Genomic DNA, 13,005 nt, shown 5'->3' on the forward strand with positions numbered 1-13,005 from the left:
GCCCCAGCACTAGCTGTTGGGATTTCAGCCTGATCAAGACTATTCCAGGGAAGCCCCTGGCCTGCCATACACGCCGATTAGGAACCAAGGCGTTTGCCAGTCCAGGGCCTTTCCAACATCCAAGAGCTTGTGAGGCAGGGAAATGAGGGGCAGGCCTCTGAACAAACCTCTAAACACCTCCAGAGCCCCAAGGCCAGTGGGTGGCCCATCTCTCCTGCCTCAAGGAGAGTGGAGGGTATGTGTTCCAGACGGTGACGGCACAGCCGGAAGGGTGTCATGAGCATTGGCTTTTCCAGAATTAGCAGGGATGCCCCATGACTCGCACCCTACCCCCAAAGCTTGTTCCTGAACGACTGTGAGACCCTGTTTTGGTATCTGCCCCGAGCCCCAGGCAGCAGCAAGCCTGGACTCAGGGGTGGCCACCGCCCGTGGCTGGCTCTGCATCAGGCTCAGCACGGGCTGCGAGGGGCCCAGCTTGTCCCGAGGGTGGAGTGTGGGGTGGACCCTGGGTGCTGGCACAGGACAGGGGGCCAAGTCGTGGAAGCAGAGAGAACAGGCTGAATGTGAAGCAAAGGCACCATAGAGGTAGGATGGGTGGGGCAGCATAGCTGGGGGCCAGGCGGGGAAGCGGCCCTGAGCCTTGGCAGCAAAGGAGAGTGGGACCCTGGCCTGGAAAAAGAGAGCAGGGTGGAAGGTTTGGCCTGTCCCCATCCCCTCCCACATCTGCTCCAAACACCATCACACACTGAACCCCAAACACACCTCTGTCTCCACGACCACATGGCCTCTCGGACACTTCAATCGGTGAAGCATGACCGCCGGCACACAACCCTGAGAGCCACGGGCGTGGCCACAGCACACTGGCCCCTCCAGGCCCTACACAGCTGCACGTCTGCGGTCCCGTGCACACAGCCACTCACAGTACACACTTACGCACCCTCACGTAGACCATTCCACGTTTGCACTATTTACACAGTCACAGATGCATTATCCACACAACCACATCGTAGGTACACCTCTGCAGCCACCCCCCAAGTACACGTATAGCTTCGTATGCGGTCTCGTATACATAACTCCTATACCACGTGTATATCGGCAACAGTATTTACGATTCTAAACATAACATGATGTAAGTAGACACAGATACCCAACTGAATGCATAATTCTATGGCCAGCCACACATATGTAAATATGTAAGCAAATGCGGGCCCACGACTTCTCTCTCTTGAATAAGAGACCTAAACAACATCCTTTCCCAGTCTTAGCCCTAAGTTAAATTAGGGCTAAGTTAAATCAGGCAGCCAAGAAAAACTTGCAGGAAGTTGGCTGGGAGAAACTTCGCTGCAAACAGCCGAGCTGACGAGGGGGGAACAGGCAGTGGGTCGTATATAACTAGACAAGAGAAAAGCAGTGCTTCCCCGGGGCCTCCACTCCCCCAGTCCCAGAGCCAACCAGGCCTCTGGAATCAAAAAGCCTCTTGCATCGGGGTTGGGTAAGTTGTAGGGACTGGGAGGGGAGCCAGGGAGACTGCTGACGGAGGGGAAAGTGTTTGGAAAGGGGAGGCGTCTGTGGTTTGGAAACTGCAGGGCTCTCCAGCCCCTGCTTCCAAAACCAGAACAGGCCCGGCCACCTACCCACCCCGTGGGCGGCCTGGCCAGCCCTCCCTGGGGTGAGGTGGCAACCATCCTCCGAGGGTATATCGGAGTGACCATGGCATCAGCGCCTCCCAGAAGCCCAGAGGTGCCCCCAGAGCTCCTGGGCCTCTTCCCTCAACTTGATTCCTAAGGGGCATCTCTTCTAGAGACCCCAAGCAACGCAAATGACTCAGCTCCCTCCCCCCCGCCAAGGTCATTTCTTTCAGTCTGGGCATCCTCCTGTCTGGCCCCCTAAGGTGGGGTTTGTGGCCCCTGTTCAGTGGAGGGACTGCCTCTGCTTTCCCCCAGGGAAACCTGTGAGGAGGGAGCTGAGACCCACAGGGCACGCGGCCACACAGAGATAACCCACACCTTCGTCGTCCAAGCCAAACGTGGCGGAAAACCGAGCCCCCAAACAGGCCAATTGGAGGAGTTGTCCTGCCTGGGACCAGGGCTCTGAATTCTCACCTCCTAGAAGCTACGGTGCCAGGGTAGGACGAGCCTCCAAGCCAGCCAGCTCTCTTCCTGGGAGCGTAAACTCCCAGACATCTGCGTTCCCATGAGCCCCAGGGCCACCACGAAGAGGGCTTCGTGCAGGAGCAGCTCAGCCTTCCTGAGTAAGACGGACGCCCCTGGTTCTGCCCACCAGGAGGGGCAGGGGAAGGCAGGATGCTTACATGGCCCTCGGGGCTCTGTCCTCAGCACACACGCTGGGGACTGGGGAGGCTGGTGCTGGGGCCTGGCCCCCATGAAGCAGTCTAGGCCCTGTCCTCTGCCGTGGGGCAGAGAAGGGCTCCTCTGATCTGCCCAAGAGATAGGCTGTAATTTTTCTCTGCAAAAGTGACTTTGCCCAGGGAAACTTTAATGATGGCTTCCTGCACGAACCACAGGCTTTTAAAAATAGCCCAACTGAGCAAAGGCAAAATGTGGAGCCCAGGCCTCGGCTCACCCGAGCCTCAGAACCCTGGAGCCCTGGGGCCCGGCGCTGCTGCTCCGGCCACCGCCCGGGCCAGGATTTACGGTGTCCCACTGGAAAATGGAGCGAGACCAGGAATAGGCGGGAGCGCAGGGGGCTGGACTATAAAACACGAACCTTCTCAAAGGCCCGAGTCAGAATCTGGCAGGGCCGGGTTCTCAGGCGGTCTTGGCGGCTCGCCCCAGCATGGCTGGGTTGGAATCTGAAAGCTTCCAGGAGCCAGTTGACGCCGAGAAAGGCTTGCATTTGAGAAGAGCGTGCTGAGCTGTGGAGGCTCCCGTGGGGCGTCACCTACCTTTTGCCCTTTGGCAGCCTGCAGATTCGGCCAGCGGCCTGCCAGCTCTGTCCTTGCGGCCTGGCAGGGCAGCTGTCTCCACCCCAGAGGGAGCTGCTATCTCCGCCCGGCACAGGGCCGCAGACGGGACCCTGATAATCTAGGGAAGAATGAACAGATGGCCCTCCTGAGCAGGGGCTTAGGGTGGCAGCTGCCCTCTCCCCCACTACTGCCAGAGGCTTGGGCAGGCTGCCGGGCAGGGTCCAGCTGGGGGGTGGGGAGCGCCCGTCTCAGAGCCAGCTGTTCTGTGCCAGCAGCCTGCTCTTTTGAGCTCAGAGAGTCTCCCCCTCGGTGCCCCGGCTCAACACACCTTTGTCCTCATCGATGTACTCCATAGTCCCTTTGCAGCGCCTACTGTGTGCCAGGCACTGTCTCAGCCCCCAGGGAGAATCCAGGTCGGAGAGGACAGCACAGGTTCAGGGTGACCCTCCCAGAGGGTGTGCCAATCTCTGCCGCTTATCCTCCGCTGAGGGGATGGATGGGGCTGGGTGTTCCTCCCCAAGCTATTCCTCTGGGGAGACTCTCCTCCCAGGAGGCAGGGTGTCTGTGGCCGGCCAGCTGTGGGTCTGCCGGTCCCCAGCAGACAGGAGGCCTGAGCAGGGACTCCCGTGGAGGCACAGGGTCCCTGCCAGGAGAGAGGCCCAAGGAATCCAGGAAGACACAAACTTCCCAGCCTCCCCACACTTGCCCCCCCACGCTCCTGTTCAGCTCCCCATGGTGCCTCTCTCCCAGTGCCTGGGGAGCCCAGAAGAGGGCGTGCAATCCTACTGTGAGACCAGAGCAGGCAGCTCCCAGAGGGGCTCCACCGAGCTGTGTGGTCAACTCAGTCCCCCCCAGGGCTCCCGCCTGATTGTGCCGCACTGTTTTGCCCCTGCTCATTTGGCCCCTGGACCCTTAACAGGGCACATAACCATGCCCATAGCATCCTCTCGGGGAAGTTATGTGATCAGACGAGCAGATGAGTGGTCAGGGGAGGCTGAGGTGTCCCTGGAGCTGTCAGAAGGTTGGGCAGAGGAGGGGTTTAAGGGTTTGAGGTGGGAGACAGGCTGAGAGAGCAGGTCTGGGGCATAGATGGACGCATGGCATGTTCAGGAAGGAGAGGGCTTGCCTTGAGGCCTCCAGGCATTGAGGGGACACCTGGGTTTGTTCTCAGACTCCCTGACTCAGGCCCCAGGAGGGCCAGGTTCCTCATGGCCCTGCCCTCAGCCCAGGGAGTTTCTGGGACCCTGAGGACTCCAGGCCCCGGCAGCCTGTCTGCAGTTATGGGACTGGGAGGCTGGGAGAGCCAGCTCTACGCTGCCTGGGGCTTGCAAGGCCACCTGGGGCCCTGGCCAGCTTTGGCACATGCAGGGCACAGCTGTGAGGCCTGCTCCCTTCTCTTCCCTTTGCTGGAAAAGCCAGAGGTTGATGCAGTACACCTTGGCCACCAACTAAGTGAGGCCAGGCCAGGGGGAGAAGGAGGCTGGACAAAGGACCTGTACCCCGTCCTCAAATAGCTGTGCTTTCTCGCCTCACCCACCACCCACAGAGGAGAAGTATGTCACTGTGCAGCCTTACACCAGCCAAAGCAAGGACGAGATTGGCTTTGAGAAGGGCGTCACCGTGGAGGTGATCCGGAAGAATCTGGAGGGCTGGTGGTACATCAGGTAAGAGCCCCAGCAGAGGAGCAAGGTGCCTCTCTGCCACCCCGGCCCCTAGGCTGGCCCTGGGCAGCAGAGTGGCTGAGGGCACCAGCTGGCAGGTCAATCCTGACAGCAGCTTTGCACCCACGGCCTGGCTTGACGGCTTCAGTACCGCGAGGCTGAGCGGCCGTGACAGAGAGCGCTCCTCTTGCACACACCCTCCCGGGACACATAAGGCGGAGGCTGAGCCACAGCCAGCGGCGCACAGGGGCCCTGGCTCGGCTCGCAGGCAGTGGTGCAGTCCCTTCCCGTGCAGCCGTCAAGAGGGTCCAGCACATCTGAATTTGTGTTTCCGTGTCCGACCATGGCTGCTTGGCGTGCTCTGCAGCTCGGGCCGCCTGCAGTGCTGGCGTCCACGGGCCTTGCCGAGGTCCCAGCAGGCGGCCCCTGCTGCCCACAGATGCAGGCTCGGGCCCGGGCTGTTCCGCTCCGCAGGGCTGGCTTCCGTGGTTGAGAGAGCTGGGGCGGAAGTGTGGCCTGAGCACAGGCCTAGTTCAGAGGCCTCTTGCTCTGCCCTTCACTCTCCTTGGGCCTAATCACACTTCCCAGCTGAGAAACCCATTCAGGAGTATGAGTAGGGGAGTGGGCAGCTTCCTGATACTCCTGGAAGCAAACTAAACCCTGTGGGTTTCACTCACCTCTCCCCTACCAGGTCCTGCCCCCCAGGCCCCTCTGCCCCGGGGCTCCCAGGCCGGCTAGCACCCCCCGCAAGGAGGGGCTTGTTTCCAGGAAGTGTTCTGGGTCCTTTAGAAGCAGCTCCGCTGTGATGACTTTACCCAGTTTCTCTTCTCTGCCTGTAAGCCGGATGACAGAGAGTCCCTGTCATGGGCTCTGGGGACCGCCTCTCCAGCCCACCACACCTGGGAACCCCAGACCCACTGTGGGTAGGATGCGTGTTCTGAGCTGTCCCCCACCGAGGGCACAGATGGCCGAGGCGGCGGGGGCACTCACAAGACATTTGCTCAGAACACAGCATGCCGCAAGGTGTTCAGATCAGTCTGTGCTGACGGGTAGGATGAAGGTCGTTGGCCACATGGGATTGAACCTTAGAGTGACCTGCCAGGACATAGCGCCCCTGCCCCCGGCCCTGTGCACACTAGTCAGCGGGCTGAGGTGTCCCTTTCTGTCCCGTTAGGTGGGACAGGACTGTGTGTGCCTGGGCGTGTTTGCCCAAATCCACTACCCCAGGCTTTGATGTTCTCTAAACAATGGAAACTAGAGCCAAGCCCACAATCCAGCCACCACGAGTCTGCGTGGGAAGGCCAGTGAACATTCTGGCAGGCTGCTAACCTAAACCACTCACCCAGAGGTTTTCTACAAGGCTGCTGGGTATTTTAGTTTTCTAAAATAACCAATAAAATCACTCTGAGTTGGTTCCATCTAGTCAGCTCTTGTCCCCATGGCCTGGCCATTCAGCCAGTGGGAGCTGCAACTGAGAAAACCCTGCTGAAAAGGTTCCACCTTAAGAAGGCTACCAGACACCCCCTTAAATATGCCTTTTCCCAGCATCCCAGGCTCTGTTGATCCTTACTTCCTGTCTTTCTTCTCCACCCACACCCACCCCACCCCCCCGCCAAACACACACACACACACACACACATGCACACGCACACGCGCCCTCCCTCTCTCCCCATCCTCCTTTTCCAGTTTGCTTCCCTCTGGAGTCATTCCGTGCTCCAGAGCTGGAAAGCAGATGTGAGCAGACTTGGACCCAAACACACACAGCCTCTCCTGATTCACTTGCATCTCCCTGCCTGGAATCTAATTTTATCCATGTAACATGGAAGGAGCACATCAGGGTTTAGAATGGGAGCCCTCAGGACAGTGCACAGTCCTGACCATCACTCCCAGGAGACCTCGCGCCCCATCTCCGCACAGGTGCTCCCAGTGGCTGGCAGGTTCCTCATCTTTCTTACAAGATGAAGGGCACCAAGTTCTGGGCCAGATGCTGCCAAAAGCTAGCCGTGTGACCCTCTGCTACTTGCTTTGCTTTTCTGAGCCTTGGTTGTTGGTATATGTAAGATTAGGTATCTTTACTAGTTGCTTCCATCCAGCCCTGAAATTCTGTGCTTCTGTCTGCCAGCTCCCTGACTTCCATCCGTTTGTTCACTGATGTCTGCCTTCCAAGCCCCAAAACGGGGATAGACGGCTGAGCTTGGGTCAGCCTGCCTGCACAGTCATGTGACGTGAACGTAGGAAGCCACCTCCTACCTGAACTTTCCAGCAAAGCTCAAACACGTTAGAAACTTGAACTTTCACATTTCCTTTCCTCCTACCTAATGAGCCCCCAAGAACAAGGTCAGATCAGGGAGGCAGGGGGGCCGGGGATTATCAGACATCTGGCATGGAGGAGCCATTCCAGGGAGCCAGATGTGTCCCAGGGAGCAGGCGGGGACATTGCACCCCAGACTGCAGGGCATTGGCCAGGAATTGCTGGACCAGGAAGTAAGTTCTCAGTGGGTTTGGGTAGGAGCTCAACACCATGAGGGAAAAAGGGAAAAACTTGTTTTCAGAAGTCAGCAAATCCCCTGAAATTAAGTCGGCCCCGTCATTTGCCTTTTGCTCTGTTTATGGGTTTGGGGTTTTGTTTCGTTTTGTTTTCGTTCTGCCACACCAAAGGCTTTAATGTTACCCAGTCATGTGCTTTATTTAGTCGTTTCATTTATGGTTTCTGCCTTTGGAGTTCCACTTAGAAAGATTTTCTCAGCCCCCAAGATTAAGCAAATATTCACGACTTGCGTTTTTAAGTTTGCTATACGGTTGTAAGGCCAGAGTCTCACTTGTTTTTCCTAACTGGATCATCAGTCATCCCCAGATCACTCACTGAATAAGCCATCCTGACCCCACTGCTTTGAAACGTCACCTTTAGCGTTGGTCTGTCTGTGGACTTGTTCTGTGAACTTGATCCGTCTGCTCCTCCTGCAGTGGTGCCGACACTTCTCCCACTTGGCCACTCACTCTTTATACACGTCTTCCTAGTTGGTCTCAATATGTCTATCCTTCTGGATAAATGTTTACAGCTACTCTATCCCAGCATTTTGCAGAAGAGAAAATATTGAGCTCCAGGGTAGGGACTTGTCCGAAGTACCATAGGCCAGAACTCGGGTTTCCTAACTCTCACCCATGCTGCCTCTTCACCTCTCTGATCATACTTCCCTTTCTGACTGGGCATTTAACTCTATACACCTTCTCATTTCTTATCTCTAGAATTGCCCTCTGCTGTGGTGAGCTTGTAGGCCATTGCAAAGTCTACCTTTTAGGCAACCCCAAATCTGAGGAATCTTCTCATCTCAATGTCCCATGTCTGCCCGACGTTGCAAACAATGAGAGCCCGCACCAAGAGGGATCAGGCAAAGAACTAGGAGACAGAGAGGAAGCAGTGGTGTTCCCGATGTCTTTCCACTGGCCCTCGTTCTGGCTCTCTCCAGAGTAGTGGCTTTGCCAAGTGTCTTACAGAGCGCAGCAGAGAAAGCTCAGCTGGGCAAGGCCCGATGGAGACTGGGGCCTGGACAGGGTGCTCTCATGATGCCATGTCCTACTCCTCCCTGCAGATACCTGGGCAAAGAGGGCTGGGCACCAGCATCCTACCTGAAGAAAGCCAAGGATGACCTGCCAGCACGGAAGAAGAATCTGGCAGGCCCAGTGGAGATCATCGGGAACATCATGGAGATCAGCAACCTGCTGAACAAAAAGGCGTCCGGGGACAAGGAGACCACCCCAGCTGAAGGCGAGGCCCCAGAGGCCCCCATCACCAAGAAGGAGATCAGCCTGCCCATCCTCTGCAATGCTTCCAACGGCAGCGCCCTGGGTGTCCCCGAGAGGACCGTCTCCAAGCTGGCCCAGGGCTCCCCAGCCGTGGCCAGGATTGCCCCTCAGAGGGCCCAGATCAGTAAGAACCTCGCTGATCCCCGGGTCCTTGCCGCACAGCTCTTTAGAGAAGGGGCGTGAGGTGCAAGGAAAGCCTAAGGGGGGGGCGGGGTGTGTGCAGGATCCCCATATTATTCTGTTCCTGAGATGTAGGCTGACCCCTGACCCCAGGCTCGCTTTGCCAGCTTGTCTTATGCTAATCACAAGCATGGACAAGGCAATTCCTTCCACTCCTCCGAGATAAATTGCATGCATACATAAGCTGGTAGCATCATGAACGGTCACTCTGCAGATAGGTCACCTGGGCTGTGAGATGGGTGCTCACATCTCATAGAGTGCAAGGCTGCTCTATGAGTGACAGCCTGTAGATCATCTTGCTGAGCCTTACCCCTTCCTCCCTGTCGTCTTCCTCCAGTTACCGGAAATCTAAGACACTCGGAAGGGTGACTGTACCTCCCTCCACAAGCACTTTTAAGCAGCATCCTTCCGGAATCTCCTCCTTTCGTACAGGAGAAACCCAGCTGCCGGCCCCTCCAGATCTCTAGCATCTCTGGGGCAAGGATGCCTGCGGATTGAGGGTTAAACTGTTCTGTATTATGAGACCAGCTTCTGTTTATGTCCAGCCATTCTTAAAATCTGGAGGAAAGCTGTTTTTTAGTTTGGTTCTGAGCTTACATTAGCTTTATGCCTGAAACCTTCTGAGCAGTCAGTCGGGAGCTGTTTTGGGGGTACTTCCTCTTGCCTAGCACTGTGCTAGCTTCCAAGGATTTGGTAGTGAGCAAAAAACAGACATGGTCTCTTCTCCTAAATTTGGAAATCTGATAAAGCTATCTACCCTTTCCCCTGAAAAAAGCCCCTCTGTCTGTACATTTTGAAATTGTGCACATCATTTTAGGGGGTTCACGGATCCCCTTGAAACACAGCTAAGGAAGCTTAAAGATCTCTCACTTCCACTGAAGAAGCCCAGCTCTCGTGCCTGTGGTGACCAAGAGCATGGGTTCCTCATAAATGTGGGAAAACAGCGGGAACTTCCCAGCATCAGGAGATCACACCCAGGGAAGGGAGGGAAGGCACTGTGTCTGGCTGCGATTTCTGAAGCCCTGTTTCTTCTTCTAGGCTCCCCGAACCTCAGGACAAGGCCTCCACCTCGCAGAGAGTCCAGCTTGGTATGTGTGCTCAGTTTCTTCTCTCTTTCTCATTCCCTTTCCTGGGTGCCCCGTAGCAGCTCCCAGTAATTGGCTGTCTCAGTGCAGAGTCTGTTGGTCCAGGGCTTCCCCAGGGCCATGCTGGAGCTTCCAGCTTTGTGGGGCTGGAGGCAGGGAGGGAAGCCTGGGGAACCCAGCCTTCCTGGGGCCTAGCTGGACAGTTTTTAATCGAAAACACACTGCACTCTAAAGCTAAATAAATCCATCCCAGCCACGGCACTGGCAGACATAAACATTTAGACTGGCTGGCGAGAGTGTCCAGCCGGGGCATTGCCAGGGGCGGGAAATAGGGCTGCTGTCCATGTGAGCCTGGAAGACTTTCAGCTTTGCCTTCCTTGCCCGGGAGTGCCCAGTGGATGCCAGAACCTGGGAGGGTGCAGGGCAGACCAGTGAGCATCTTCTCCGGGGAGGAGGGTGGTAAATGGCAGGGACTGGTTTATGCTGAAGCTCAAAGAGGCTCAGTGCTGCTGGGGTCTGTGGCGCCTGTAGGTGAGGTTTCCTGGCATCCAGACCGCCACGGAGGTGGATGTGCACTCAGGGTGCTGGGGCTCTGGGTGAGAGGTGGCAGACCGAGAGCCCTAGAACCAAGAACTGTCATCTGGGGCAGTGGGATGCAGTGCAAAGAATGGGGCTTCAGGCCTGCCAGGCATGGATTCATACTCCGTTTCTGACACTGAGAAACAGCGAGCCCCTGGCCAGGTTGCTTACCCTCCAGAGGCCTCAGTTTCCTTATTTATAAGAGGGGGACAGTGCCAGCCATCTCCTAGGGCTGTTGTAAGGATGGGATGAGATGGTGTATGCAGAGGGCTGGCCATCGACTTTCCACTTCCTCTGTCAGCTCTCTGTGCACTATGTGTGGACAAGGATTCTGCAGTCACATCTGGGCTTAGCCGCAAGATTTACTGTGGTCAGTGACGTCCGCCCCAGGGGGGTGGACAGCGGCCGTCACTGGAAGAGTTGGCCTTCCCTAAACAGGATTTTTGAAGATTTGGCCCCTGGAGATGGGACCGTCCTGGCCCTGGCCATCAGCCCCACTGGAGTTTTCTATCTTATTTCTCCTCCCATTTTACACAACTGAACGAGTTCTCCCCTCCCCTCATCTCTCTCAGCCCCAGCTAATTATTTTCAGGCAGACTTGATTTTGGCAAGAATGGGGTAATTCTTTCCACACCTGCCAAAAGCAGGGCTTGCTAGGGCAGAGCTGCTCTTTCCGGCTAGGTCCGTCCGACTCCCACCTGGCCGCGGGGGTCCAGGCAGGGCCGGGACCTGGGCCACCTCTGTGCGCATGCACGGCTGCAGAGCCAGCCACCAGGGCAGGGAAAGTTGACCTGGTCCCTCAAAACCAGCCTCCCCCGCACCCTTCACTCACTCTGACCTGAGGCAGCTCAGCTGTGACTGGCAGGATTAGAACATGCTGAGCCTTGAAGGACGAGGCAGGGTAAGAGGAATAGGATGGCGTTTCAGGAAGAGCGTTCGGCTTCAGCTTATGTTTATAGAGCTTTTCCTGTGCCGCTGGCTGGACCAGAAGTTATGTTCATTATCTCATGGCCCTGTTATTAGTTCCATTTTACAGATGAGGAAACTGAGGCTCAGAGAGAGCAAGGGCCTTGCCCAGGGCCACGCAACTGGTGAATTGCTGAGCTGGGACTGGAGCCCACATGCGTCCACCTGCAGGCAGAGATCTTTTGAGGTCTTCCTGCTACACTGTAGCTACTTCCCCCCCTCTAGCCTCCCAAACACGTGTACCTTTTTTATAAGATTGTTTTATTTTAACTCCTTTCTTTGATACCAGGCCATACTGGGAGTGATGGGGAGGCGCCAAGGCCATGTTGGCTGGAGTAGAGACTGGCTGAAGCTGGAATGTCCTCTCCACGAGGGCAAGGGGGTTGTCCTGTCCCTTTGGTTCACTCTTGCATGCCTGGTGCCCTGGACCAGAGTCTGGCACCCAGTAGACACACAACAAACATTTGCCAAGTGAATGAATGAGGCTCCCAGCTCATGGGCTGTGGCCGTATTCTACATTTGCTTGCATGTCAGGCTTAGTTATCGACACGCCAGCATCTAGGAAGCATTTAGGCTGCCCAGCGCGTTCTACCCAACCCCAGAGCAAAGGATCCTGAGTGTATTCCGTGCTTGCCTAACCATTTGGCATCATCACGATGACAGACCAAGGGGTTTTCTGACCAAACCCACACCCCTTTACACCCACCCCACCTCTGCAGTCAGGTGTCACCCCGGTGGCCCTTCACCTGAGACTCAAGGACATGGCTCTCCTCTCCCAGGGGGCAGTGTGCACGGGCTTTCTTACAACAATTTCTCCGCTTTTTGACTTTCGTTTTGGGACCTAGCTGTTGAGGCTTCTGAAAACTGGATTCCAAAGATGTAAGGGTGGAAATTTACTTAGATGATCATTTTCATAGCTCAGACAAGTCTCAAGCGAATGCTAGGTGTTCTTAGCCTGATCAGGAGAGTGGTCTCTTGGTGAGCCACCCTGAGACTCAGGTGATTGATACATCCTCAGGTCAGCTGCTCTCCACCTGGTGTAGCCGCCACACTCACCTCAGTTACGGTTCTGATCAGGTGAGCCTCGCTGACTTGAGTCCTTCTCTGCCTCAGGGGTTCCAGCTGCCTAAGCCGCCAGAGCCCCCTTCTGTTGAGGTGGAGTACTACACCATTGCTGAATTCCAGTCGTGCATTTCTGATGGGATCAGTTTTCGAGGCGGACAGAAGGCAGAGGTGAGCCATGGGGCTGAGGGTTATAATTCATGATGGTCAGATACCCCCCGTGTTTCCCATTTATGTCTTGCTGGCGACATTCCTGAGGGGCGAGCAGGAAAGGTGCAGAAACAGAACCCACAGGGATTAGAATTTGCCTAAAGCCAGTAAGTGCCACAGCCAGGACTAGAACCCACGGCTCCTGTCTCCACCCAGCTGCCGTCACAGCAGCGTTTCCCAAAGCATATTATAGGAGCTCGTGATGGGGACACTTTGAAACAAAGGGCCTCTGGGGTTGAGTTTGGAGGACAGTGAGTTAAACAAAACCCAACCAGCTTTGTTGTTTTAATTGCAGAACTTCTCAGAGCCTAGATATGGGGGTGTCACTGTGTGTCTCTAAGAGGGGACTGGAATAGGCAGTATCACCTAGATTCCTCTCCCAGGAGCTCCTGGGGGCCAGGGTTCCACAAGACCCATATTAGGAAGTGCTGCTGTTGGGAGAATGTTGTCCAGGCAGCCGGAGTAAGGCACTGAGGACCCGCTCTGGCCACGTCCACACCACAGGCACCTCTGACATTCGATGCAGTCCCTT

The 13,005-nt window shown here is 56.2% G+C and overlaps 1 protein-coding gene across 13 annotated transcripts in view; it reads left to right on the forward strand.

The window, feature by feature from the left end:
- The window catches only part of SH3PXD2A (SH3 and PX domains 2A), a 247,292-nt gene that overhangs the window by 213,820 nt on the left and 20,467 nt on the right, over positions 1-13,005 (forward strand). For all 13 annotated transcript variants that reach the window (XR_010935765.1, XR_010935767.1, XR_010935766.1 and 10 more), the window contains 4 exons: positions 4,473-4,590; positions 8,178-8,515; positions 9,610-9,659; positions 12,315-12,434. Coding sequence is in view for 6 of the 13 variants with exons in the window: in XM_067709493.1 (XP_067565594.1) it covers positions 4,473-4,590; positions 8,178-8,515; positions 9,610-9,659; positions 12,315-12,434 (626 nt within the window). In the remaining 7 variants the exon portion in view is untranslated. The remainder of the gene's footprint in view (positions 1-4,472; positions 4,591-8,177; positions 8,516-9,609; positions 9,660-12,314; positions 12,435-13,005) is intronic.

The sequence above is a fragment of the Pseudorca crassidens genome, chromosome 16 (assembly GCF_039906515.1).
Source record: "Pseudorca crassidens isolate mPseCra1 chromosome 16, mPseCra1.hap1, whole genome shotgun sequence".
NCBI lineage: Eukaryota > Metazoa > Chordata > Mammalia > Artiodactyla > Delphinidae > Pseudorca > Pseudorca crassidens.